This window comes from Sus scrofa, chromosome 2 (genome assembly GCF_000003025.6).
Source record: "Sus scrofa isolate TJ Tabasco breed Duroc chromosome 2, Sscrofa11.1, whole genome shotgun sequence".
NCBI classification, from domain to species: domain Eukaryota; kingdom Metazoa; phylum Chordata; class Mammalia; order Artiodactyla; family Suidae; genus Sus; species Sus scrofa.
The window spans coordinates 76,363,559-76,390,222 of NC_010444.4; the positions used below are offsets into that span (position 1 = coordinate 76,363,559).

The window sequence follows — 26,664 nt, forward strand, 5'->3', positions numbered from 1 at the left end:
GCCGAAGGCCCCTTCCCGTCCCAACCTTGGCCTGCCAGGGCTCACACAGCCACTTTGGTGTGGGCCACCGGGCCTCCTGGCAGAAAGCATGTGTGCTAGACAGAGACTTCACCAGGAGAAGTGATCAGCAGCAGTAAAGCCTCACTCTGCTGCATCATGGGGACAGTGACAACAGGGGTCTGAGGGAGCAAAGGGGGTGATGGGAGGTAGGCACTGTGACTGTGAGTTTGGGAGTTCCCGAAGGGAGGGGAGCCAGACCCCTGAGGTGGAAATGCCAGCCGATCAGTGGCTAGGCCAGTGCATGTTTTTGGCAGGGCAGGGGTGGGCAGAAGGGGGAAAGCTGCCCTCTGCTTTCTACATTCTACAACTAATCATAGTAATTCACCTCACTAAGAAATAAAGGAGGAAAAAAAATCATACAGTCGATAGTCTCCACAGATGTAGAAAGTGCATGTGACAAGATTCAACTCCTATTCATGATAAACTCTCAGGAAACTAGAAGTGTCAGGAGCCGCCCTCCACTTGATGAAAGGCCTGGGCTCAGTGGCTGAGCTACTGCCTCAGCAGCAAGCTTTCCTCCCTCTGCTCTGCCTGCTGCTGCCTGGGCTGTGCAGGGAGCGGGCACAGAGAGGAAGGAGGAGGTGGCACTCTGCTGCCCTCTTTGTCCCCAGGTCCCCATGTCATCAAGTGACACTGCCTCACCCAACAGAAGGCTGCTTTCATTCCTAGGATAAACTCCACTCGAGTAAGATGTTTACTAATAAGTCACTAATATTTCTAATGGATTTACTAATGTTTCTAATATATCTAAAGGATTTTAGTATTTGTGTTTCTGAGGGATACCTGTCTCTAGATTTCCGTCGTTGTAATGACTTTATGAGTCTTATCTTCCTCTGATTTTGGTACCACAGTAACATTGGCCTCATAAAGTTGAAAAGGATTAGTGTTATCTCTTCTCCACTGATTGATAAAATTTACCAGTGAAGGGAGTTCCCTGGTGGCTCAGGGGGTTAAGGGTCTAGTGTTGTCCCTGCTGTGACACAGGTTCAGTCCCTGGCCTGAGAACTTCTGCCTGCTGTGGGTGTGGCCAAAAAAGAATTCACCAGTAAAGCCATCTGGGCTTAAAGTCCTTGTGGAGGGCATTTGGTTAGGAAGCCAAATTCTGTAATAGGTATAGGACTAATCAGATATCTGTTTCTTCTGGTGTCAATTTTGGTAATGTGTCTTTCAGGGAGTTTGTTCTTTTTTTTTTTTTTTTTTACACAGTATCCCTTATTTTCCTTTTATTCTCCGTGAGTGATGATTCCTCTTTCACGATTTTTCTCAAGATTGTATGGGCATCCAGTCATGGTTACACCTTGGGATTGGTGGACACAGTTTTTTGTCTTATAATCTTCAGATTCCTCCTCCGTCTTTTTTTTTTTTTTCTCCTTGCAGCGTGTTTGTTGAAGCCCCATTGTCTGTCACAGGATTAGTTAATTCTTAATTCTTCAAATAGTAGTTCACTTTTGGTTTCTGGTCAGTGTGTTGTTTCTCAAACTCTCTGATTTGAGCTCATTGGTTTCCTAGACCCTGTAATACGTAAGTTCATTTAACTCCTAATAGCCAACATTGTTTGAACTTGAAGCTTCATAAAACTTGTGTAATTCATAACAGCATTGGAAACTTTTTTTTTAAGGGCCGCACCTGCAGCATGTGGAAGTTTCCAGGCTAGAAAGTACGGCTCACATTGCCACAGCAGCAATGCAGGATCTGAGCCACGTCTATGACCTACACCGCAGCTCACAGCAACGCCGGATCCTCAACCCACTGAGCAAGGCCAGGCACCAAACCTCCAACCTTGTGGTTACTGGTCAAGTTCATTACTGCTGAGCCACAGTGGGAACTCCAGCATCAGAAACTTTACAGCACTTGTTTCAAAGTAACGCTTCCCCTCTCTCTTTCACATTTGGAGCTAAGTGATGAGGATGTTTTGTTTTTATATTTTGGGTGTAAATTGTGTTTAAGAACAGTGTTAAGAATAAACAAAAATAGAGCACTAATAGTAATTTTCTTTGTATTTCAGATGGGTCTGTGAAGAAATCCCAGATCTCAAGCTTGCTATGGAGAATTATGTTTTAATCGACTACGATACCAAAAGGTAAGCAGGGTTCTGCCTGATCTGCTTCTGTACTGGGGACAAGCTCAGCACATGTGGGGACACAGCCTATAATTAGATCTTCTTCGATGGTGCAGCCTGATGGGAAATTTCCTTTTAGAGTTGGCTGTGGCCTGTGTGGAGTTATTTTAGTAGGAAATGTTTATCAAATATTGGCAGAGGCTGTCAGAGTGAGGACATAATTGGAAAGAGCACACTGCCGAAACTGGGATTGGTATGTGTGAAATTACCCCGAGTTAGGAGTCACTGTTTTCATAGCCGGCAGCTGCCAACACCCAGCATTCCTGCCGGGGAGCACCGCCCCCCTGGCCCAGCCTGTGAGTCTTGGTCCTGCCCAGCTCTAGTCTGGGTCTCACTTGGGTTTGGCCACTTCTGGCCATTTCCTGCAGGCGCATCCTGGATCTCTGCTGAAAGTCCTGTGGGTGGGGAAGGGTGAGGCGTGACTGGAATGCCTGCCTGGAATTTTTTTGTTTTTCTTTGAGAAAGAAGGATGACATTCCAGCTCCCGCCTATTTTAGCCCTTGGCAGGCTTACAGTTGCAGGCAGGCTGTGGGCTTAGGTAGCTGCCTGAGGCACCCTCGGGCCCTGCACAGACTCCGAAGCCAGGCCTGCTCCCTTGGTCTCACTTCTGCTTGTGGAGCATTTGCCAGGTCCCCTGGTCCTGTTCTCCTCGCCTCCCCTCCCCATCCATCCTGTGGACCAGAGTAAGTGTGAACAGGCTCAGGGCCAGGTGCATCTGTGGCTCTGACGCCTACTGAGGATGCCTGCCTCCAGCCTCAGGGCTCTGTGGGTGCTGACATTGCTTGTCAGTCTCTTGCTCAGTGCAGTGCACCTCCTGCCTCCTGATGGTTGAGTGCTGTGTGCTCGGGCGAAAGCAGCCAGGGTCTTTAAAGGCACTTTTGCTTGCAGGTGGTTGTTTAATGTTGTTCCCTCTGTGCTCAGTCAGCTGAGGAAGGACTGGAAGGACGCGGGGCTTGGGGAGGGCAGGGGTGGTCTGATGGTGTCCACCCAAGGGACCCCTGCATCAGAGCAAGGTCCGTGATGCAGGGCCAGACTAAAGAGCCGAGCTCAGCTGGTCAGGTAGACCCCATTGGGGCCAGGATGCCCAGGTTCCTCTGAGCTTCACATTTGCTCATCCTCCCAGGAAAATGTCCCTTCCAGGTGTGTCAGAAGTTTTGGGGGCCTAGCTATAAGGTTTGAGGGAGATGGGCGGTAGCACATTGTGTTCTCCCTGAGGACTGCAGGACACTGGAGCTGGGGCTCTGGGCTCCATCACTGAGTCCATCCTTATGCTTTGCAGAGAGGGCAGCTGGGAGTGTCACTCGCAGACCCTGGGCTGGGGAGGTGGGGACCCCCCCGCCTGGCCGCTGACAGCCGGCTGTACTCCTTGGGATCCTGCCTGGCCTGGCTCAGCGGTGGCCGTGGGCTGGACCCTGCTGCCTCCTCACCATCTCCTCCTGTGCACATGGTCAGTGCCCCTCGAACCTGGGTTTCCAGTTCATGGTGTCTGCCTCCTCTGAGCTGGTCGGGCTGCGCGTGTCTGCCTGGCATCTGTCTTTGTGAGGATTCCTAGGCTCTGACCAGGCCTGCTCTTTCCTGCTCTCCCATTCCTTTGTTTTTCAGCTGCAGCTGCCGTCCTAGGAAACTGGACTGGCCGTGTGGGTATGGGTCCCAGTGTTGCATGTTGCAAAGGAACACGCACTTAAATTGTCAGAGTCCATCCAGGCCAAGATGAAGGGGTGGGGGTCGCAAAGATGAAGGTGGGGAGGGGCATCAGGTTGGGTGCTCCCCGTGTCACCACGTACAGGAGATTCCATTTCTTGTCAGCATCCCCAGGCTCCTAGTGTTTCACTGGGAGGCTGCCATCTGGCTGCTCTGTGTCCGTGGCCTTGGACAGCATCCCCCACCACCACCCTGAGTGACAGCCTCTTCCATGCAGCACAGCACCTGATGCAGGGCCATCCTGGGCAAGGTGGTTGGAGCAGCCTCACCCTCCTACCACTCAGTGCATCGTGACGACCACAAGTGCCCCAGATGTCGCTCTCTGGGGCCCTCTGGGTTAGGGGATTACACGGAATACCTGCTCCATTGGTGTTTGGGAGAACCCAGTCTCATTAAATGCTCCTGACAACTCCCTCATTCCATACCTAACATGTGCTACTTCTGTCTGAAAGTGCCAGAAACTTAGAAAGTCTCAGTAAACAGAAGTGATGCCAGCATGAAGTGGGAGGTGCTCACCCCCTTTCTGCAGAGTCAGGGTGTCGGCCATCGTCCCCTTCTGCCTGTTCAGTGGAGCCAGGAGCCTTTGTGCCTGCGGGTGACCCTTGGCGCCCTGGCTATGCCCCCACCCATGGGAGTTTGTGAAGGGCTGTGCAAAGCCTGACCCTCTGAGATGCTCTCAAGGCTGCACAGAGCCCCTGTGGCCTGTGCCCCACACCTTGTCCTCCTGCAGACCCTCCTGCCAGGCCTGTGGCTGGTTCAGAGCTTGGTGGTAACCACCACCTTTCCCCTGCCTTTTTCAGCTTTGAAAGCATGCAGAGGCTCTGTGACAAGTACAACCGGGCCATCGACAGCATCCACCAGCTGGTAGGTGGCCTTTGCCCTCCCCGAGGCTGTCTCGTATGGGATCCCTGCACTGTAGTTCAGGATACCATTGCCCGTCATGTCACCCGGGTGGTTTAGCAATGGTCCTGGACCCTGACCACCTGGGAGCATAGGCCCATAGTGCCCCCAGGGCACTGGAGTGTGTGTGGGGAGGGGTGAGGACCCCTGCTGAATGAGCTGGCCTGCTTTACCTCCAAAGTGGTCCCTTTGGGCCTTCCCAGCGCCCCTCCTGTCCTTTCCCCAGCACTGCAGGTGCCTGTAACAAGAGTGCCCGCCAGGATGCCCAGCTGAGAAAGCTGTGCCAGAGCTCGCACCTCCCTGTCCCATGGGGGCACACCCACCCTGCCCACACCACGCATGTGTGCATGCTTACAGGTCCACACACACTTGCACACATGCACATGGTCACTGCTTTGGGCGGGCAGCAATGGGGTGAGGGCCCCAGGTGGACTGTCTTGCACCTCCTGTGTTGCAGTGGAAGGGCACCACGCAGCCCATGAAGCTGAACACGCGGCCATCCACTGGACTCCTGCGCCACATCCTGCAGCAGGTCTACAACCACTCGGTGACTGACCCCGAGAAGCTTAACAACTATGAGCCCTTCTCCCCGGAGGTGTATGGGGAGACCTCCTTCGACCTGGTCGCCCAGATGATCGATGAAATCAAGATGACCGAGGATGACCTGTTTGTGGACCTGGGCAGCGGTGAGTGTGGAGCCTGTGCACTGGGCAGGTGCCCCCAGACCTCCTGTCAGCCCTGCTCCTTTCCCCGCCCATCTTGCCTATGCCTGAAACCTGCCTCTTCTGTCCTGCTTAGCTGGCCATCAGGGGTGCCATGGGCTCCACCTGGAGCTCATTCCCAGTACCTGCCACCAGCGCTGAGCCACGGGCCTGCCTCCCCTGCCACAAGAGGAGCTGCCCAGCCTCTTTGCCCCCCCCCCCGACTCCCCCCGCCTTGCCGCACCCCTTCTGGGCCCATAGGTGGCCCCAGGGACCACTGCAGACCAGCCCCACATCTTGCTGGTACTCCCTTGCCCCTGTTTGCTCACGGGACATTCTCCTGCACAGAGTAGGGGTTCAGGGGCCTGCCCTTAGCTGACACTAGGGCCGGGCAGGTGCACCATGGTTCCCTCCATGTGTGAGTCCTGCTGGGACCTGTGAAAGTGACAGGGCTGAGAGTGGGCTGTCTGGCATGTCTTGAGACTGCTTCATTAGGAACCCCAAGCACAGCCCTTGGGGGCATCACTGACACCCCACTGTGACCTTGTGTTCCATGAGAGAACCTTACAGACTTGAAAGTCCCATCTCACACAGGCACGGCCTTGACGCTCAGCCTGGGCCCTCTGCATATGGGGTCAAAGGTGGCTTCTTTGGCAGTGTCTTCATTGATTTAAGCTGGCTTTTTTTGTTTGGTTTGATTTGGTTTGGTCTTTTTTGTCTTTTCCAAGGCCATACCCGTGGCATGTGGAGGTTCCCAGGCTAGGGATCCAATCGGAGCTGTTGTTGCTGGCCTACACTACAGCCACAGCAACACCAGATCTGAGCCGCGTCTGCAACCCACATCACAGCACATGGCAATGCCAGATCCTCAACCCACTGAGTAAGGCCAGGGATCGAACCCGCAACCTCATGGTTCCCAGTCAGATTCATTAATCACTGAGCCACAAAGGGAACTCCTTTCTTTAAGCCGTTTTTAAAAAGCGTATATAGGTCGTGGGGAGTTCCCATCATGGTGCAGTGGAAATGAATCCAACTAGGAACCATGAGATTGCAGGTTCGATCCCTATTGAGGGCTCAGCCACAGCCTGGGCACATGGACATATTCTGTGACCCTTGGGCTCCCAGCTGAGAGGCGTCCTATGTCTGGTGACCTTGCAGCCACCTCCAGGCAGCTTGGGTGTGGCCTCTCCTCCACACCTGTCACAGTACACGACTGACACTTGCCTTCCTCTCTCTTAGGAGTGGGCCAGGTCGTGCTGCAGGTCGCCGCAGCCACCAACTGCAAACATCACTATGGTGTCGAGAAAGCCGACATCCCAGCCAAGTACGCGGAGGTGAGCCGTTCTGGCACTCGGGTGTGGTTGCATCTGTGTCCTGTGACCTGCGGGGCTCAGGGGGAGAGCGGCTCCCCCCTTGCCTGTGTCCAGAAGACCTGGTTGTGTCCCCTTGCTGCCCCACCAAAGGCTCCAGCCATTACCCCCGCATACCACCAGGTCAGCTGGCTCCATTTGGGGGCCAGCATCTGCCTAGGGGGTGCAGGGTCTGAGGAGGGCATGAGTCCAAGTGCATTACCCCACAGAAACACACTGGGTCCCAGGAACCCTGGGGTCACGTGAGGCTGCTGCTTCAAGAGCACCCTGAGCACGGTGGGGGCAGTCAGGGAGGGAACACAGGGAGCCACAGGCACCTTCCTGGTTGCCCAAGGTTGTGACTGTCTGGTTTTCTTCCCTGGCAGACCATGGACCGAGAGTTCAGGAAGTGGATGAAATGGTATGGAAAAAAGCATGCAGAATACACAGTGAGTGCATCGCTCCGTGCCCCCTTGCCCCCATGCCCCCATGGCTAATGGCACAGCCCCGCCAGTCCTCTGTGCCTTCCCCTGACCCGCCACCACTCTCCTCGTGCCACCCGGAGCTCCCCCTGTCCCTTCCCAGCTCTCTGTACACTTTCTCAGCCAGACTTGGCGTCCTTTCTCTGGGGGCCCTTTGCAGGGCATCCAGCTCCTGCCCTCTTCCTGTGCTCATGGCCCCGCCCATCCTGTGTTCCCCGCACCTCACAAGGCCTTGGGAGCTCCAGCTTGTGGGCCGTGGGGTGTGGGTGAAGCAGCATCTGCCCTGGCTGAGGGCCACTGAGTGACATGTTTCTCCTGCTGCCCTCCTGGCAGCATGGGGCCCTCCTTATGCTGCTGCCTCTCTGCTCCTTTTCCCCTCACTCTCCATCGCTCAGCCTGGCCTTTGGACACCCAAGCTCCTCGGGGCTCATGTCTGGACCCCTGATGCTCCGGCCTTCTCACTCTGCTCCCCTGCCCAGGGCATCCACATCTGCATCACAGCTCCCATGTGACTCTGTGCTCAAGGCTCCATCAGTCTCTCTCCCAGGGTTTCTGTGGCCTGTGGACTGCCGTGCAGTCATCCCCTTGGTCACCACTGGGGCATCGTGGGCGGAGGTCCGAAACGGACCTTTAACATGCCCTCTCTTCTCACGCCACATCCCCCAGGTTGTGAGACCCAGCTGTCCCATTGCTGCCCCCTCCCTCTGGAAGCTTCCCTACAACACTTCTCTCCCTCTCTGCCATCCTGTGCAACAGTGGCTGTGGGCCATTCAGGGTTCCTTGTTGCCTTAGGAAAATCAAACAAATCAGATGGATGGGGTGGCAGGAACAGGAGGTTCCATATTCTTAGAACAGCTTCACCGTTTCTCCTCTGGTGGACTGTGTGTTTTTTTTTTGTTTTTTTTTTGGTGTTGTATAAAAGTCAAGCCTGGAGTTTCCTGGTGGCCTAGCAGTTAAGGACTCAGGGTTGTCACTGCCGTGGGACTGATTCAGTCCCTGGCCCAGGAACTTTCATATGCTATAGGCGGGGACCAAAAAAAAAAGTAGCCTAAGCTCACCTAGATTGCTCTTAAAAATTTTTTTTGTAGGAGTTGCCCGGTTTTGCATTTTTACGTTCAGGTCGGTGGCCTGGTTTGAATTAATTCTTGTGAAGGTTTGAGGTCTGGGTCTAAAGTCATCCATCCGTGTGTGGATGTCACTTGTCCCTTACCCGCCTGCTGCAAAGACTGCCTTTCTCCACTGGCCTCCTTGGTCAGAGGCCAGTGCTGCATTTGGGTGGGTGCTGTGCCCTGCCAGCCGCATCCTACCCTGATGGTGGAGCCTCAAGCCTCCAGCTTCATTCTTCCCTGCAGTGACGGTGATGCACTGGCCACACCAGGACATCTGCCCCTCCGCTAACCTTCAGCATCAGTCTGTCATTGCCCATAAACTGCCTTGCTGGGATTTCAGTTGGGTTTGCATTGGCTCTGTTTGTCCAACTGGGAGGGGCTGACCTCTCAACAGTGTTGAGTCTTCCTCTTCATGAACATGGAATAACTGTCCATTGATTTAGTTCTTTTCCGTGTTTGCATGTGTCTGTGTGTATATATATACTTTTTTTTTTTTTTTTTTTTTTTTTGCCTTGCCACAGTATATAGAAGCTGCCAGGCCAGGGATTGAACTGGCCTCACAGTAGTAACAACCCAAATTCTTTTTTTTTTTTTTTTAAGGGCCAAAGCTGCAGCATATGGAGGTTCCCAGGCTAGGGGTCTAATCAAAGCTGCAGCTGCTGGTCTGCGCCACAGCCACAGCAATGCAGGATCTGAGCCACATCTGTGACCTACACCACAGCTCACAACAATGCTGGATGCCTAACCCACTGAGTGAAGCCAGGGATCGAACCCAGAACCTCATGGTTCCTAGTTGGATTTGCCTCCGCTGCGCCACAACGGGAACTCCAACCCCAAATTCTTAATCACTAGACCATCAGGACACTCCCATTTGTCTAGTTCTTCTTTGATTTCATTCGTCTGAGTTTTGTAGTTTTCCTTATGTATGTTTTCTACATATTTTGTACCTATTTCTTTCTTTCTTTCTTTCTTTCTTTTTTTTTTTTTTTTTTTTTGGTGCTGATAAAAATGGTATTATCTTCTTAATGTCAAATTCCACTTGTTTATTGCTGATTTGTAGGAAAGCAGTTGACCTCTGTATCCGGTATAGTAACTTACAGTGATACCTTTATCCTGCAACCTTGCTATAGTTGTTATATTAGTTCCAGGGGTTTTTTTGTTGTTGTTGTTGATTCTTTGGATTCTCTTCATAGACAATCCTGTCACTCACCCTTTCTTTCTTTCTCTCTCCCTCCCTTTCTTTCTTTTTCTTTCTTTCTTTCCCTTTTTATGGCCACACCTGTGACATATGGAAGTTCCTAGGCTAGGGGTTGAATCAGAGCTGTAGCTGCTGGCCTTTAGCATAGCCACAGCAATGCAGGATCCAAGCCACATCTGTGACCTATGCTGCAGCTTGTGCTAATACCGGATCCTTAGCCACTGAGAGAGGCCATGGATTGAACCCACATCCTAATGGATTCTAGTCAGGTTCTTAGCCTCCTGAGCCACATCAGAAACTCTGATCCTGTTGCCTTTGAACATGTCTTCCCATTCTCCACCCTTTCCTTTCTTGTCTTACTGTGTTAGCTGGAGTGTGGACAAGCGTGGCAAGAGGGCAAGGCCTAGAGTTTCTTGCCATGAATGTGATGTTAGCTTTGGGTATTTTTGTGGATGTTCTCTTTCACATTGACAGAGTGCTTCTCTATTCTTGTTTTTCTGGAAATTTTTATCTTGTGTTCATGCTGTTTGTGTATTTGTCAACATGATGGTGCAATTTTATTCTTTGGCCTTTTGATGTGAGGAGCACGGAGGTTGAGCCAGCCCTCTGCTTCTGGGATCAATCCTACTTAGTCCTATGGTATATAGTTCCTTCATGCATTGTCGAGTTTGGGGTTTGATCCTATTTTGTCGAGGGGATTTGCACCCCTGAGGGGACCAGTTTTTGGTTTTCCTTTCTTTCGATGTCTCGATCTTGTGCCAGGGTGGTGCTGGTGCATAACTTCTCCTCTGCTTTTTTTGCAGCAGGACTTGCACATCCACAGCACAAACCCAGAACCCCTTCCTTGCTGCTCGTGGAATTTCTTGAAGATTCTCTACCCTCCATGGAAAGTGAAGGGGTGTATCCTCTGGCCCCCACATGTCCCTCCCACATCTGAAGACCTCTGGCATTCCTTGTTCAGGCTGAGGGCAGTCAGTCCCATTGGTTTGTTTCCAGGAACCTTCCTTCTTGCACCAGATCCACCAGTATGCTGCTGAGAGTTCCTGGGCAGCATACCATATTCCTGAGACCTCATGACCTAAGACATAGGCTTTTTTTTTTTTTTTTCTTTTTTCCTTTTTAGTGTCACACCTGTGGCATATGAAAGTTCCCAGGCTAGGGGTCAAATTGGAGCTGCAGCTGCCAGCCTACACCACAGCCACAGCAATGCCAGATCCAAGTTGCATCTGTGACCTTTGCCACAGCTTGTGGCAACCCTGGGTCCTTAACCCACTGAGCGAGGCCAGAGATCAAACTCTTGTCCTCATGGATACTAGTCAGGTTCATTACTGCTGAGCCACAATGGGAATTCCAGACATGGGCTTTTACATTGAGAAAGTACCCCTGCCTCTGGTGAGAGGGCCAAGGGTTCGAGCATGTATTGCAAAGTCTGCGTTGGTGCAGGCCCCAGGGATGCCCCCGTCCACCTGCTGCAGCCTCTGCCACTTTCCTTGGAGTGTGTTTTCGGCTGCTGGTGCCTACCCCATGGCTGGAGGGAGAGGTGGCTGCTTGCCCTGGAAGGTTGCCTCTCACTTCTTCCTCCCCTTGGCACTGCCAGGCAGCAACGCCTGGCCCGGTGGTGTCTCCAGGGGTCAGTGGCACATCAGTTGGAGCACTGGCAGGGCTCCCTGCATGGAAACCTTGCTCATCAGCTGCACCGTGGCCCCTACAAAGTGGCTGGAGCAGAGCTCAGCTCAGAGGACACTTGGTTGCGGCCTTGGTGGCCATGTCTGGAGCAGCTGGCTCCAGGCGGCCCTGCTCCAGGCGGGCATAGTGACAGTCCCTGCCGAACACTCAGATTTGGCAGGAGCTTGTGTGCTGGGTCTGGAGGGCCCTCCCTGCGGCTCTGTGTGGCTTGGATCAGGCGCCTGGGCTGGCAGGCGGAGTCCTGTCTCCGTCACTGAGTAACTGAAAAGGGAACGAGGCCAATGGAGCCTAAGAATAGCCCAGCATGCTTTTCCCAGTATCAGAGCTTGTCCCCTCCCTACGCTGGCTTCTGCCGGCATCTGTCACACCTCGGGGCACCCCCTCTGGCTGGAAATACCCGGGTAACCATGTGCTGCTGGCACTTGGTGGTGACCCTGGCACAACAGCAGGTGCCTGTGTCCAGGAAATGCCTCAGGGGAAGGGCCCCGGCCAGGCATCTGGCCAGGGGGTGGCGTGGGCTCCCTCTGGGTGAGGCTGCCCCTCCCAGGAGGCTCGTCCATGGTCGGGTGGTCTGGTACTGCACTGTGTCTGTGTCCCTGAGCTGCTCCTGGGTCAGTAGCACAGTTACAGCCCAGGGCCACCCGTCAGCAGCTCTGGCCCCCCCGTCTCTGGGGTAAGCCACCCTGGTCTCCCTGTAGGAATGGGTGCTTCCTGGAGGCCATGCTCTTTCCCTTGAGATTGGAGTATGTGTTCCGTACAGTGGTGGGTGGTGGCTCAGGAGGACGTCTGTGGTGATGCTGAATGTCCTGGGTGGGGATGTCCCTGTCCTGCTTGTGTCTCCCCGTGGCAAGGACGGCCATGCAGATAGCAGCCCTCTTGCCTGTGCAGGCTGGGGGCGCTCCTTGTCTGTGCTCCCATAGCATTCCTCCTTAGCTGGGGGTCTTGGTTACCTTGAGGTCGGTCACGAGCCCCTGCTGAGGGTTATAGGAAAGCCATGCACATTTTTCTGCTGCTGCTGACTCGGGCACTTTGGCCTCAGTGACTCGGAGCCATCTCAGCCAGTCACCATCATCAGCCAGTACAGGGCTGGCAGGTGAGGATGGGACAGTGGCTGTGTTCTTGCCTTGCTGAACAGTAGCTCTGTGGCTTGACATGGTGTGGCTTGAATGGGGAGCAATAGCAGGCCCAGGAGGGGAGGATCCAGAGACCCTGGAGAGAGAAGTCCCAGGGGAAGAGCCTGACAGGCCCAGGACGCAGCAGGGACAGGACAGCAGAATCAGCAGAGGGAGGAGGCATGGGGTGGGTCCACGGCACCAGACACAGCTTTCAGAGTCCACGGGTGCGCCTAATCTCCCTCAAACGTGACACCACAGCAGAGGTGCAGCCCCCAGGGGGCTCACAGAACCCAGCCCGGGTTCTCACTGGGGCTGGTCATGAAGAGACCCCAGATACTGAGAGGACAGCAGGAGCCTATGTTTGCCAGACGCCCAGGGGCCTTCCAGGGATGCAGCCTCAGGCCTGCAGTGCAAGCTTTTCCCCGTGCAGCGCCTTAAGGATTTGGGACTTGGGTCTGCACCCCAAGCCTGGCTGGGCCATGTACAGGGAGCGATGGCAGGCCCAGGAGGGCAGGATCCAAGAACCCCAGGATGGACCCCGACCAGGGCAGCTCCTGCACACCTTAGGATAGGGTGGTTTCCCTATGCTCTGGAGGGTGACCAACCTGTAGCCATTCCTCCCGGGTGAGGCCTGCTGGGCAGTGCCACCCCATCTTACAGAGGAGGGCCTCTCGGGCACCTCGCAGCACTAGTGGTGGTGTGCAGATGGGGGCAGGTTAAAAGCTGTCTCCAGCGCTCACCCAGAGACGTTCTGTGTCTGGATATGCCTGTTCTGGACGTTTCCCATCCATGGCATCCCACACTGTGTGTCCTTCTGTGTCTGCTTCTCTCACTGAGCATCGTGTCTCAGGGTCCATCCAGGTGGTAGCCGGTGTTTGTCTCCTTTTGATGGCTGAGTGATGTTCCCATGTGTGGAGCACATGGTTCATCCACTGATGGACACGGGAATTGTTCCCACCTTTTGCTGCTGTGGACCAGGGGGTACATTACAGGCTTTCCTATGGAGGTCTGTTTTCACTTCTTCTGGGAGGGCACCCAGGAGTTCGATGATAGTCTCTTCTAAAGCATTATAAAACCACATTTCTTAGAGTTCCCCTCATGGTGCAGCAGAAGTGAATCCGACTCGGAACCATGAGATTGCAGTTTCGATCCTTGGCCTCGCTCGGTGGGTTAAGGATCTGGTGTGGCTGTGGTTGTGGCATAGGCCGGCAGCTGCAGCTCTGATTTGACCCCTAGCCTGGGAACCTCCATATGCCACGGGTGCGGCCCTAAAAAGCAAACAAACAAAAAAATCAAGATTTCTTCGTTTACTAAATGTTACAGCTCTGGACAATTAGGTTAACGAGACCTGTTCTCTTGGACAGACTATGGCCTTGAGGCACAAGGAGATTAGTCTGCTAGCAAAAATAGTGATGGGAGCAGGTATTGAAGGGGTGAGGATGGCCCTGCTCTCAGACAGACAGGTCAGCAGCCACAACAAAGGTGTGGCTTCCCTTTCCCCCAAGCAGCCAGCACTGCACTGCCAGTGCTGGGCTGCAACTCTGTCCCCAACAGCTGCCTGGGGTGCCCCCTGTTGGCCTTGTGTGGACATTGCAGGGGGACTTTACCCAGTGCCCTGGGAGCCAGGACCTCCTGTGTGGCTAGCCTGCAGATGTGATCTCGGTTCTTCCCCAGCACCCCCTCCCGGGAGCCCCACACTGCCATGTCCTTCTCACTTCAGGGCCTCTGCTCATACCATTTCTTTTGGGGGGGCAGGTGGGGTGGGGCACAGAGGGGAGCATGACCCCTGAGTAATAGGCTATTCCTGTTTTCTCCTTTCAGCTGGAAAGGGGAGATTTCCTCTCGGAGGAGTGGAGGGAGCGGATTGCCAACACGAGGTACGGCCGGGGCCTAGAGGTGAGGCCACAGGGACCAGCTGGCAGGGTCGAGATGGGTGGCAGGGGCAGCTTAGCTCCCTAGAACCCTGGGGGTCACACCAGCAGAGCGGGGCTGACAAGCATGGCCCTTGGGCTCTGCTCCCCAGGAGTAGCCAGCAGCACTGTGGCATGCAGAAGCCTGAGCGTGCCAGCATCTCTGCTTCCGTACCCCTCGTGCAGGGACCTGACAGGCATCCTTGCTGCCCGCCGCTCCTTTCCCCCGCTCTGCCTCATCAGCTTCCCTTGTCTTTCCTTGGCCTTGGGTCTGGAGAGCAAGACAGGACTGCTGTGCTTTCGCATCTGGCGATGGCTGTGCCCTGAAGTGCCAGGTGCTTGTATAGATCAGCAGAGTTGGCCTGGCCCTCCCTCAATGACCTTGAGGTGGCATGTCACACTTTTTCAGCACTCCGTGAACTGAAGTCTTCCTCCCCGCTCCTCCCATGTGTGCCGCACTTGGCCCCATGGCCTCCACTATCTGATTCTTGGGACAAGTAGAAGACAGGCATTCCCCTTTCAGAAAGCCTGTCCTTTTGTGCTCTCCAGCCAGGCACAGCCCCTTTCCTGAGAGAACCACACCGACCCTGTTGGTGTCCCCATGGCAAGGGGTCTGGGGACTCTGTTGAGGTTGTCTTGGGCCAAGCTGGACTAAAGGTGCCATGGGGACCCCTCCTGTGGGGAGTGCAGACAGGCAGCATCTGGAGCATTGTACTGTTCAAGGGTGGAAGAGCTCCCTGAGAGCCCCCCTGCCTGGTGCCCGCCTGCTTCCTGTGCAGGGTGTCCCCTCGCTGCCAGCTCCTTTGTCGTCAGGGGCCTTCATCTTGGCTCTGGGGCCTCCTCATTTCCTCACAGAGGAATCCCGCCAGAGCAACCCCAGGGCTTTTCTACTCACACCCTGTCCCCACTTAGTCACCTTGAGACTCCGGCGTCCAGCCTTCCAGTGCTCTATCCTCAAGTGAGGACCTGGCCAGGCCAGTCCTGCTCCCTGTGGGACCCCCCCGGCCTGTCAGCCCCAGGGACGCCTCCATCTTTTCGAGTGATTCGGCAGGGAGAAAGCCTTCATTACACCTCAGTGTTTCTCCTGCTGCTCTACTCCTCAGTCTGTCCCTACCCTGGTCTTCTTGTCCTCGTACAAAGATTCAAAACGCATAGCGCGGGGCTGGTAGGCAGCTTACTGTTCTCTGCCACACACAGATGAGGAAGGAAACCTTGTCTGCAGTGCTGCTGCTGCGGCCCAGCCTTAGGCAAGGCTGTTTTAATCAGAACGGTCTGCCTTCCCTGGGAGTCTTCAAATGTACCAATGGTATGGCTGTTCCTTGAGTCCAGCCATTCAGAGAGTTCCTCTCCGTGGGCCAGAGCGAGTGGGGACAGGGTGGGGGGGTGTGTATGTCTTCAGGCCAGCTGGTGCCAGGAACCCTTGAGAAGTGGGAAGGGCTGGGCCATGCCCTCCCCTGGGAGAACTTCGCTCTGGTCCCTTGGGCCTTTGGGTGGGTGCAGCTTGCCCGGCCTGTGCTGCGTTACTGCCCAGGTATCCTCACAACTGTGTGCCCAGGTGATGTTTGTGCTGGCCACGTTCCAACCTCGGGTGTATGGGGGGCAGGGGGCAGGGGGGCAGGTTGCCCTGGGCTTGTGTCCACGTCTGCTTGTCATTGGACCTTTCTAAGCATCCGTCCCACCTGTGGGCCCAGGAGCCCGTCCCCAGCCCGAGTGGAGGCAGTGCAGCAGGGCCAGGGTGGCCCCAAGTGAGCTGCAGTGGAGGCACTAGGCATAGGCTCTGCAGCTCTGTACACGTGTGCAAGTAGAACCTGCGTTTCACTCAACTGGAATATTATTTTGCAGTGTTATATTTGTGAATAACTTTGCCTTTGGTCCTGAGGTGGATCACCAGCTGAAGGAGCGGTTTGCAAACATGAAGGAAGGTAACGTACTCCCCTCCCTCACCCTGTCCGCCATGCGTGTGCTTGACCGACCTACTCATAACCATGAGGTGTGGCCCTGATCATGAGCTTGGGGTCCTTACTGGTATCATTCCATTTGGGCCCAGTGGAAAGGCTGTGGGTGGGGCACCTCCCAGCTCAGCCAAAGTAGTGAAATAGACCTGATCCCGTCCCAGGCAAGCTGGGCTGGCAGCGGCCCAGTGGCCAGATTAGCAGGCGGGCCGTGGGCAGCCTGTAGCCAGCAAGTAACTTCCTAGCACAAGGACATACATCCTGGCTTCTCCTAAAAGAGAATTAATCATATGTGTGGAATTGATTTGACTGGGTGTCCCGTGTGATCTGGCAGCCCCAGCAGGGGGCACTGAGGGCACGGCCCAGGTAGCCCCTTTGGCTTGCTTGCTGGGCCTTTCCTGTATTTGGACCATCCTGCCCCTACAGACTCCCACTTCTCCCTTGCCTGCTGCCCACAGGCCAGACCCGGGTGCAGGAGGGGAGGTCACTGCTTGTCTGAATCTCCGAATTGCTGCCCAGACAGCAGCACAGCTGCAGTGAGGTCACAGCATGAAGCTTGAAAGTCAAATTTTTACTCTCGGATTACAATATCTTCCTAAGAATCCGTTTCACAGTTAGGTAGGGTATGTTTTCCCTGTGCTTGTGATAGCTTTTAGATTTGGGATTATGTTGGTGGTTTTATGGAGTGAGTTCTCTGGGTATCTGGCCAGAACCTTCTGGGGGAAGCGTTCCGTTCTTCAAGTTTTGACCATCCATGGACAGGCTGGGTGGAAGGTGCTGAGACCAGTTGTTCAGGATGGAGCTCCTGGCGCCCGACCTCCCCATCCTTGCCTGGCTCACTTCTCGGAAATGTGGGGGGCTTCTGTCTTGTGTTCTGATCTCCTACCCCAGCCCAGAGGTGAAGCTGAGAAGGGCTGTCTCCAAGTGGGTGGTCTCTGAAGGGACCAGGATAGGGAGCTGCTCTGAGGTCTTTTTTTGGCTGCCTACAGTGAAGCGGCGCCCTGCCCAGGTACAGGCAGCAGGTGTCAGGGGTCCCTCTGCTGGGCCTGAGGTGGCCTCGTGTGGGTGGAGTGGCAATAGGTAATGCCCAGTCGGTGGAGTGGCTAATAGGTAATGCCCAGTCAGGAGCCTTCTAAACGGGTAGGAGCTGGCTGGTTTTGTCTGAACGACAGTTCATGTTCTTGTGACTGCTGCTGGGTCTCCCAGATCATGAGACTCTTAACACCGAGAAGGGAGCAGGTTCAGCCTGTTCAGGAAGGGGGCACAGGACACCCGGCCTCCCCAGCCCCTCTCTCCAGACCACATCATTTAGTCACAGCACTGTCAGTGGTCCCAACAAGCAGTGCAGGGTTCCCAGCCTGTGCATTGTCTGTCCCCAGGGAGAGCTGTGTGCCTTCCCCATCCTTTGCTCTCACGCCTGCTTCTCATAGCCTCACTGAGAGGAGAGCCGAGGCCTTGCTGCTTTTTTTCTCCCTGCAGGGAAGTCGGTGGCTTCCTGGGTGCAGGAGGCCAAGGTCTGGGGCCCTCTCTGTTTCAGGAGCGAGAACTGACTCCACTGCTGTGGGTTCAAGCACTCAGACCTGTGGCCCACAGGCTCCTTTCCCCTGGCGCCCAGGTGCACACCAGCTAGGATATATTCTCCTTGGAGCTCTGACCTCCCTCGGGGTGCCGGTCCTTGAGTCCTCCTGGCAGGACATGACAGTATCCCGGGTGCACCAGGGGGCTGTGACCTGGCGTGAGGTTGGATATGCAGCTTGCATGCCAACAGCCCAGCAGGCTCTGCAGTCAGCAGCTCCCCTTCGGGGCCCAGGCCCTGGCTATCGTAGGGTGGAGCTGTGTGGCCCTGATGAGGTGCCCCTCTCCCAGCACTGGGCCCCCAGCCCTGTATCCCCCTCCTGCCCCCGCCCCAGGGGAGGAGCAGTGACGCCCAGGGCACCAGCTTTGCACCATCCCCCACTCTCCAGCAGCCTGAGGGCACCACTTGGGGCTCTGTTGTTCTGATGCTCTGGACTCGGGCTGTGGGCCATGGCCCCTCCATCTTTTTGCACATGCCCATGGGCATGTGGGCTCATTGTCTCATGGGACATTGCCCATTCTGCACTCACCCCATGGCTGGCTTGGGACACCTGGTGGGCCTAGACTGCCTGCCACCCCCTTCTGTCCCTTGGGGTCTGTCACCCTGCAGTGACTTGCCCATCGAAGTCCCCTGGAGTACCCATGGTCCTGTAGGCCCTGAAGGGGGAAGATTCCTAATTAGAGCCTCTGGGCTCTTGGGCTGTTTCTTTGCAGTCCACACTTTGGGCACTCTGTGATGCCCAGCACCCCTGAGAGCACTTCGGTCTCTGGCTGTGTCTCTGGTGGACCCCAGGGCTGCTGAGCTTTCTTTCACTTGTTTCCTGGCACAGCCAGCCCGCTGCCTAAGCTGGCATCCAGGCAGCAAGGGGCCTGTCACAGCCTCCTTCAAGGTGGGGGCTCCAGAGACCAGGCTGAACTGGGGTGCTGCCTTTGCCTCGGGCCCTGTGGGTGTGGGTGTAGATCCTGAATGCTCCAGTTTTTGATGTTTTTCTTTTTAAGGGTCCACCCTGCAGCGTATGGAAGTTCCCAGGCTAGGGATCAAATCAGAGCTGCAGCTGCCAGCCTACACTACAGCTATAGCAATGCTGGATCTGAGCCCCATCTGTGATCTACTCCATAGTTCACAGCAATGCCAGATCCTCAACCGACTGAGCAAGGCCAGGGATCGAAACCTCATCTTCATGGATACTAGTCCAGTTCTTAACCCTCTGAGCCACAACAGGAATTCCCCTGTTAGAGTTTTGGGGGTTTTTTTGGCCGCACCTGAGGTATGTGGATGTTCCTGGGCCAGAGATTGAACCTGTAGCACAGCAGTGGCCTGAGCCGCTGCTGTGGCAGTGCTGGATCCACTGCTACAGTTGATATGTAACAAATGTGTTTTCTTTTCTTTGACTTTTCTCTTTGGCCCTGTTTGTTATATTGGGATGTCTTGGGAGCAGCAGCGTATCTCTGACAGTGTCTGTTACAGTGCATGCAGCGCTCTGTGCTGGGACAAGATACCACACGGTGATTCTGCCCAGATGCTCTTCCCGAGACGGAGCACACAGGACTGAGCACTTAACCAGAAAACTGTTTTCATGCGGCCACTGCCGCCTGAGCCAATAGCTTATGTGTGTCTGTCCATGTGGGCTCTGGGCCCAGTTCCAGTTCAGATCTACTGGGAGTGTGGAGGCATCTGCACAGGCCAGAGATGGCGCAGGGGGTGCCCGGCCAGCTACACCCGAGAGCCCGTCTTGCAGGAAAGGATTCAGGGGATGGGTTGGGGCTTGGACGATGCTGCTTGGTTTGCTTTGACCTTAAGATTAGGACAGGCCACAGCCCCTGTGCTGCCGCGTCAGAGCTCCTGTCTGTCCTGAAGCTGCTGTGCTGCTGCTCTCCCCTTCATCAGGCTGTTTGTCCCTGATGGTCCCCTGCCTGGCAGTGACCACTCTCTGTGTTTCAGGTGGCAGAATCGTGTCCTCAAAGCCCTTCGCACCTCTCAACTTCAGGATAAACAGTCGAAACTTGAGTGGTAAGAGCTCCTCTATTGTTGAATCATTGACATGTACGATTTAAGCAGTTTGACTGCATTCAGGCAACCTCACCACTCCTGCACTGTGACAAGGGGGCATCCTGGGCACTATGGGGAGTGGAGCAGCCTCCCTGCCCCTCCCTACCAGTGTAGGAGCCCCACAGTTGTGATGAGCACAGACTTCTGATGTGGCCCCATGGCCCTTGAGCAGCCATGCCCTGTGAGACCCACAGGCTGAGCAGAGGCTGAGGGATGGTGCATAGCTGACAGGGCCACAGTTGGGCCCTGTGTGCACAGCCTCTGCCTTTGGGCCATGGATGCTGGATTCTGGGCACTGGGTATCCTTGCATCTGTGTGGTTTCTAAATCGCCCTCTGAGTGCTTCATGCCCACCCTGTGGGTTTGTCACCCTCATCCTTGGCTGCACACCTTAGATGGGACAGCGCTGTGGACACCGCCCTGATGGGCTTGGGTCCTTCCTCCCTGGTTGGGCTGGGCTACAGAGTGAGGGGCATGCAGAGCCCTGCGGCGTCGTTTCCCGAGCACTTCACAGACTCTCACATGTGGCCTGCCGTGTGCAGACATTGGTACCATCATGCGTGTGGTGGAGCTCTCGCCGCTGAAGGGCTCAGTGTCATGGACGGGGAAGCCAGTCTCCTACTACCTGCATACCATCGACCGCACCATAGTGAGTGTCCCACAGCCCCACCCGCAACGCCCCTTCCTGCCCTGGGACACTGGAGGGTGACTGGGGTAGACACTGTCCCAAGTGACACCCTGTAGTAGTGGCCTTGGCCTGGACTCAGCCCACAGTGCTGCTTGCCTACAGAGATGGCACCCAAGGGCTACAGGGCAGGCCTGGGGCAGAGATGCTCCCCTGACACTTCTGCCCCTGAGCCCTCTATTGCTTTCGTCCTGGCAGGGTTTTGGACTAACTGCTAATGAGACCTTTTCTTTTTCCGTTTCTAGCTTGAAAACTATTTTTCTAGTCTGAAAAACCCAAAACTCAGGGTAAGTTTGTGTATCTATCCTGGACCTAACACTGGGCTTGCTGCTGAGCAGAACCTGTGGCTTCCAAAGGGCCAGCTGGAGGCGAGGGCCTGGGTGCTGGGGCCTCTCCCTTCTGTGTGTGCCTCATCACGAGCAGCTTCAGCAGGGCCACATTTTGAGAACAGCGGGTTACATCAAATGAGCTAAGGCCTGTGAAGAGCATCTTGGTGATCTGGTGGCTTCTGCCGCCCCACCCTCCCTAGTGCTGCTTGTAGGCTCGTGCTCGCCGGTCATTTGGCATATGAACCTCATAGGATGTGTGTCCACATCTTTTTCTTTGGAGATTCAAACAGGCACATGGGTCTGAATGGGCCCATTGATAGCAGTTGGCAGCAACTGCCCCAGGGTCCCAGGTCCTTCCTTCCTGCCCTGTTAGGGTCCCCGGGGTTTATGTACTTGCCATGGCTTGGGGCAGAAGGTGCTGTGACAGTGTTATGGGCCGCAGGGCCCGTGTCAATGCCTGAGAGCCTTGTTCGGCCCCCTGGGGGCGTTCTCCAGGCATGGCCTCGCTTTCCTCCATGTGCACGGGCAGGGGCTTGAGATGGGCAGAGCAAGGGTTCCAGATGCCCACTGGTGCCAGGCCAGCTTCAAGGGCCATGGGCCACGCTTGCTCCCCAGGAGGAACAGGAGGCAGCTCGGCGCCGGCAGCAGCGAGAAAATAAGAGCAACACGACCACCCCGACCAAGGTGCCCGAGAGCAAGGCGGCCGTTCCCGCAGACACCCCCGTGGTGAGCTTCTGCCTGACCCTGGGCCCTCAAGGGGGTGGGTGCCCCTGGTCCATGCAGCTTCCTCACCTGGGCCTCTGCTAGGACTCTGGTGCTGAGGAAGAGAAAGCTGGGGCGACCACCATCAAGAAGCCATCTCCCTCCAAAGCCCGGAAGAAGAAGCTGAACAAGAAGGGCCGGAAGATGGCCGGCCGGAAGCGCGGGCGCCCCAAGAAGATGAGCTCCACGAACCCCGAGCGCAAGCCCAAGAAGACCCAGAGCGCACTGGACCTGCTGCATGCCCAGACCGTGTCGCGGGCGGCATCACCCTCGCCGCAGGGTGAGCTGCCCCAGGAGCGCCCCCATGCTGTGCCGTGCCATGGGGGTCCTTGCCCACTAGACACAGCCCCTGTCCTGCTACCACAGCCTGCTGGGCTTGGGCCAGAAGGTGTTGTGTGGTGCCAACGCCCTAGACCCCCGTGAGAGCTCCTGGGGGCTTTCTTGGGAGAGTGTGTCCTCAAGTGATGCCGGCCTAGGCAGAAGCCTGGCTTGGGGAGCTTCCAAAGCCATGCGGGCGTGGGCTGACTGCCAGGAGTGCTGAGACTTAGGGGCTGGTGCTGTCTGGACTTTGTTAGAAAGCTGTAGAGTCCTGTAGTGGCGTCCAGGACCCCGGATGTGCCGTTTATAGAAATGTGACCACGGCTGTCTCCCTGCAGATGCGCACAGGCCACCTCACAGCCCATTCTACCAGCTACCTCCCAGCGTGCAGCGGCACCCCCCTGAGCAGCTGCTGCTGGCACCTACCCCGCCCGCACTGCAGAAGCTGCTAGGTGAGCCACCCAAATGAGGGTCCTGATGCTGGGGGTTGAGAGGGTGGGGACGAGAGCTGAGGTCTGCCCCAGGGGATATGGAGCATGTCTAGGGGCATCTGTGGTCGTCACCATGTGGGGCTCCTGGAGTCGAGTGGGGCTGAGGGTGCTGCTCCCCCCACCACACAAACACACAGGGTGCTGGCCCCTGTGTCTGCACTGGGGGATCTATCCTTGCAGGAACAGGGCCCTGACCGCTTTAGTTGAGCACATGCTCACATTATTGGGCTAGTTTGAGATGCTTCTTGTCTCTTTAGAAACTAGATGAAGGAAACCCCTGTGAAATTTTGAAGTTATCAGTTTCCTCAGTTCCACATCAGTAGCATGTGTTTACCAAGAAAATTGCCAGATAAGGGAACTGAAACCCACATGTTCTTGGGAGAAAGGAAAGGTGGGCTGGTGACAGCAGAAGCTGTAAGGGACACACAGGAAGTCTTCCTACTGAGGGACCCCAGGTAGGGCCAAGGCACAGGTGTGGCTATCAGATAGATGCCCATGGGACAAAGGCCTGGATGGCGGCCATATTGTGTGAGCTCCGTGGAGCCTGCACATCGCTCCTGAACCCCCGCGTTGAACCTCAGCCTGGCTGTTTCTGTGTCAAAAGCATGTCACTTGGCTCTCCTAGAATCCTTCAAGATTCAGTACTTACAGTTCCTGGCGTACACAAAGACTCCTCAGTACAAAGCCAACCTGCAGCAGCTGCTGGACCAGGAGAAGGTGAGCCTGCCTGTGGCCTTGGCCGGGCTGGGATCTGTCCGTGCCTGAGCGACCGCACCCCCAGTGCTTCCAGGGTGAGCACTCTGGACAGGTGAGAGGGTGGGCCTGAGGGGCCCTGGTCCCCTCACCTACAGGGCCCAATGGCCCCTGGCAGAGCTGGCCCTGGCCTGCTATGACAGCATTCCCGTGCTGAGAAGCGTCCCCAGGTGACACGGAGAGTATCCCCTACAGCCTGGGTGGTAGTGCTGGGGGCCGCAGGGTAGGCACCCAGGCTTTTTTGAGGGAGGGAAGCATAGGTTCTGTGGCTCCTCATAGACTGATAACTCAAGACAGCCACCGTGTGACACCATGTGCCCTCTGCAGGCTGGCTCTGTGCCTTGTGCATGTTTGTCCACCACCCTGGCTGTGTTGTTCTGAATCAGCCAGGTGGGCCTGCTGGGGGGAGGGGACAGGGCATGTGCAGGGCGCCCTTCACTCGGGGCCTCATGCCCATGGCCCTCCACCCCTGCAGGAGAAGAACGCCCGGTTGCTGGGCGCCGCACAGCAACTGTTCGGCCACTGCCAAGCTCAGAAAGAGGAGATCAAGAGGCTCTTCCAGCAGAAACTGGACGAGGTAGAGATGCGCCACCCTGGTTCACGGCAAGCCAAGCATGTGACCTCAAGTGCAGACTAGGGACATGTGGGATCGGGGGCCGAGGTCCAGAAGGACCATTGCCTTTCTGGTGCCTTTGACTCTGGCAGTATGGAGGGTGGGCGAGGGCCACTCCCCAGCAGCTCCATGGGCCTGGGAGGGTGAGCCAGCACTGTGCCTTCCCGCCACCTCTGCTGTTTGTGTCCTCAGCTGGGCGTGAAGGCGCTGACCTACAATGACCTGATCCAAGCACAGAAGGAGATCTCGGCTCATAACCAGCAGCTGCGGGAGCAGACAGAGCAGCTGGAGAAGGGCAACAGGGAGCTGCGAAGCCGGAGCCTGCAGCTGGTATGTTGTGGGGGTGGCAGGTGGGGCGCCCTTGGGCAGGCCGCTTCTCAAACTTCTGTCAGGTGGCACAGGCTCTCAGGACATCCAGGCCTCACTGTTCCTCTGCCTCCTCTGGACTGGGCACCTCCACGAGCCCACTCTCCGGGGACCCTAGGCTCACGCCAGTAGACATGCAGGAGGCTGGCTTGTCACGGGCATCCCGTCCCACCCTTTGGTGCCCTTCCCTTGCTCCCTGCTGGGGAACTGTCTGCCCTGGGCTGCCCCTCAGCCCGGCCTTCCAGAGCAGGCCCTATGCTTCAAGCACACAGGCCCTCAGGGACACCTGCCCAGATGCCCGCCCACCTCCCCCCAGAGCCCAATGAGCAGGAAGCAGACCTCTCTGCCGGGAAGGCAGGCAGTCAGTGCAGGCTCCTCCCATCTCCCTACGGCTGCACAGCCTTGGGGTGGGGGCCGGTCTGGCTGGGGCTCATGGCCGTGATGCCCTGTCCCCGCAGCTCAAGGCTCGCTGCGAGGAACTGAAGTTGGACTGGTCCACACTGTCCCTAGAGAACCTGCTGAAAGAGAAGCAGGCCCTGAAGAGCCAGATCTCGGAGAAGCAGAGGCACTGCCTGGAGTTGCAGGTAGGAGGCTTGTCAAGGGGTCTCTGGGCTCCAGCTGCCCTGGGGAACGCTGGCGCCCTGGAGCCGCCTCCTCCTGGACTTCTGTCCTCATCAGCTCCTGGGTGGGCAGTCAGGGCACCTAGATGGGAGGCCTGTGCTTGTGTCTCAGGTTAGTGAGGAGAAGTGCGGGAGGGACAAAGCACACTGTGTAGGTTCCCTTCATCCTGCTGCCTCAGCGCCTGCGTAACTTGACCAGAGAGCACAGCAAGACACGGCCTTGGCTCTGGTTCTCGGGAGCCCGTGTGCGGGCCGAGGCCTTGTGTCTTGTTCCGTGTCTCCCCACTGAGCTCTGACGGTTCACGTGAGCTCTCCCTGTCGCTGGACCCTCAGGGTTCTTTCAGAGGATTTATCACTGCGAGATTGTACCATGGTGAATTTCTGTGCCCCGGAGCCTCCTCATGGGGACATTTCCTTAGACTGCCCTCCCGAAGCAGGTGTGGGAGCAGGGGGAGGTCCTGTCACGGTTCCTGCCCAGCTGCTTCCTGAGGGTCCCAGCCCTGTGTGTCGCAGGAGAGCTTTGCTGCCCTTTCCCCACAGTAGGTCCTCTCTCGGGCTGTGCCCACGGGAGCAATCTCCTTGTGTATAATCAAGAGGAGCCAGTTTGTTGTAGGGAAAAGCTAAAGAGGAGTTCCTCTCTGGTGCGTTGTCACTACAGCAGATTGGGTTGGGTTGCTGCTGTGGTGCAGGTTCAGTCCCTAGCCCGGGAATTTCCACATGCCACAGGTGTTGCCAAAAACAAAAAAACACCTCCTGCCACATAGCGTCCCGATCTCTCCTACTCACAGCCGCCAGCCACCATAGCAGACACTGTGCCCGGTGCTTCGCTTTCTCACACCCACCTGGACACTCAGCGCATTAGAACACACTGCTGGGCTTCGTCAGGCGCCAGCCTGCTCCAGCCTCTCGCTGTCCCAGGGCTGTCCCTGCCGGCCTCCCTGACATGTGTGCCTCTTCACAGATCAGCATCGTGGAGCTGGAGAAGAGCCAGCGGCAGCAGGAGCTCCTGCAGCTCAAGTCCTGTGTGCCACCCGATGACACCCTGTCTGCGCACCTGCGGGGGAGGGGTGGCCTGGCCCGGGAGCCAGAGGCTGAGCCTGGCCGGCTGCGCCTGGAGCTGGACTGTGCCAAGTTCTCCCTGCCCCACTTCAGCAGCACAAGCCCGGAACTCTCCATGAATGGCCATGCGGCCAGCTACGAGCTCTGCAGCGCGCTCAGCCGACCCTCGCCCAAGCAGAACACTCCCCAGTACCTGACCTCCCCCCTGGACCAGGAGGTCGTGCCCTGCACCCCCAGCCATGGCGGCCGGCCAAGGCTCGAGAAGTTGTCTGGCCTGGCCCTGCCTGACTACACTAGGCTCTCCCCTGCCAAGCTGGTGCTGAGGCGTCACCTGAGCCAGGATCACGTGGCTGGCAACAAGGCAGCCACCAGCGATCTGCACCCACGGTGAGTTTGGCCCAGCTGGACTGGTGCCCTTGGGCCCTGTGGGGGTCTTTTGAGAGGGACGAGATTCAGAGATTTGTTGGGCCTGGGCCACCATCTCTGAATGCAAAGCCATGGCTGTGGGGCTCCCCAGAAAATGAGCAAAGACGGTCTTGTTGCAGAGTGGAGCCCACCAAGGAGAATGGCCTCCCATACCACAGCCCCGGCATCACCAACGGCATCAAGCTGAGCCCCCAAGATCCTCGGCCCTCGTCCCCCACAGGCTTACAGATGACGGGAGAGAAGGGCAGCGAGAAGGTAAGGCCTCTCTTCTCCCACACAGCACCCTGCAGGGCCAGGCTGGGCTGGTGGAGACGTCATTGGGCTAGAGGCCAGGCC

The 26,664-nt window shown here is 56.4% G+C and overlaps 1 protein-coding gene across 8 annotated transcripts in view; it reads left to right on the plus strand.

Moving 5' to 3' along the window:
• Window positions 1-26,664, plus strand: part of DOT1L (DOT1 like histone lysine methyltransferase) — a 62,523-nt gene that overhangs the window by 24,107 nt on the left and 11,752 nt on the right. For 6 of the 8 annotated variants that reach the window (XR_002341703.1, XM_021084185.1, XM_021084187.1 and 3 more), the window contains 19 exons: window positions 2,066-2,140; window positions 4,681-4,744; window positions 5,238-5,466; window positions 6,721-6,815; window positions 7,217-7,279; window positions 14,242-14,297; window positions 16,173-16,252; window positions 19,800-19,868; window positions 20,449-20,555; window positions 20,837-20,878; window positions 21,536-21,646; window positions 21,728-21,962; window positions 22,339-22,452; window positions 23,117-23,208; window positions 23,720-23,821; window positions 24,050-24,187; window positions 24,682-24,807; window positions 25,805-26,289; window positions 26,448-26,583. Coding sequence is in view for 7 of the 8 variants with exons in the window: in XM_021084185.1 (XP_020939844.1) it covers window positions 2,066-2,140; window positions 4,681-4,744; window positions 5,238-5,466; window positions 6,721-6,815; window positions 7,217-7,279; window positions 14,242-14,297; window positions 16,173-16,252; window positions 19,800-19,868; window positions 20,449-20,555; window positions 20,837-20,878; window positions 21,536-21,646; window positions 21,728-21,962; window positions 22,339-22,452; window positions 23,117-23,208; window positions 23,720-23,821; window positions 24,050-24,187; window positions 24,682-24,807; window positions 25,805-26,289; window positions 26,448-26,583 (2,419 nt within the window). In the remaining variant the exon portion in view is untranslated. Of the gene's footprint in view, window positions 1-2,065; window positions 2,141-4,680; window positions 4,745-5,237; window positions 5,467-6,720; window positions 6,816-7,216; window positions 7,280-14,241; window positions 14,317-16,172; window positions 16,253-19,799; window positions 19,869-20,448; window positions 20,556-20,836; window positions 20,879-21,535; window positions 21,647-21,727; window positions 21,963-22,338; window positions 22,453-23,116; window positions 23,209-23,719; window positions 23,822-24,049; window positions 24,188-24,681; window positions 24,808-25,804; window positions 26,290-26,447; window positions 26,584-26,664 lie in introns of all 8 variants that reach the window. The other 2 variants (XM_021084186.1, XM_021084190.1) reach the window with 2 other exon arrangements.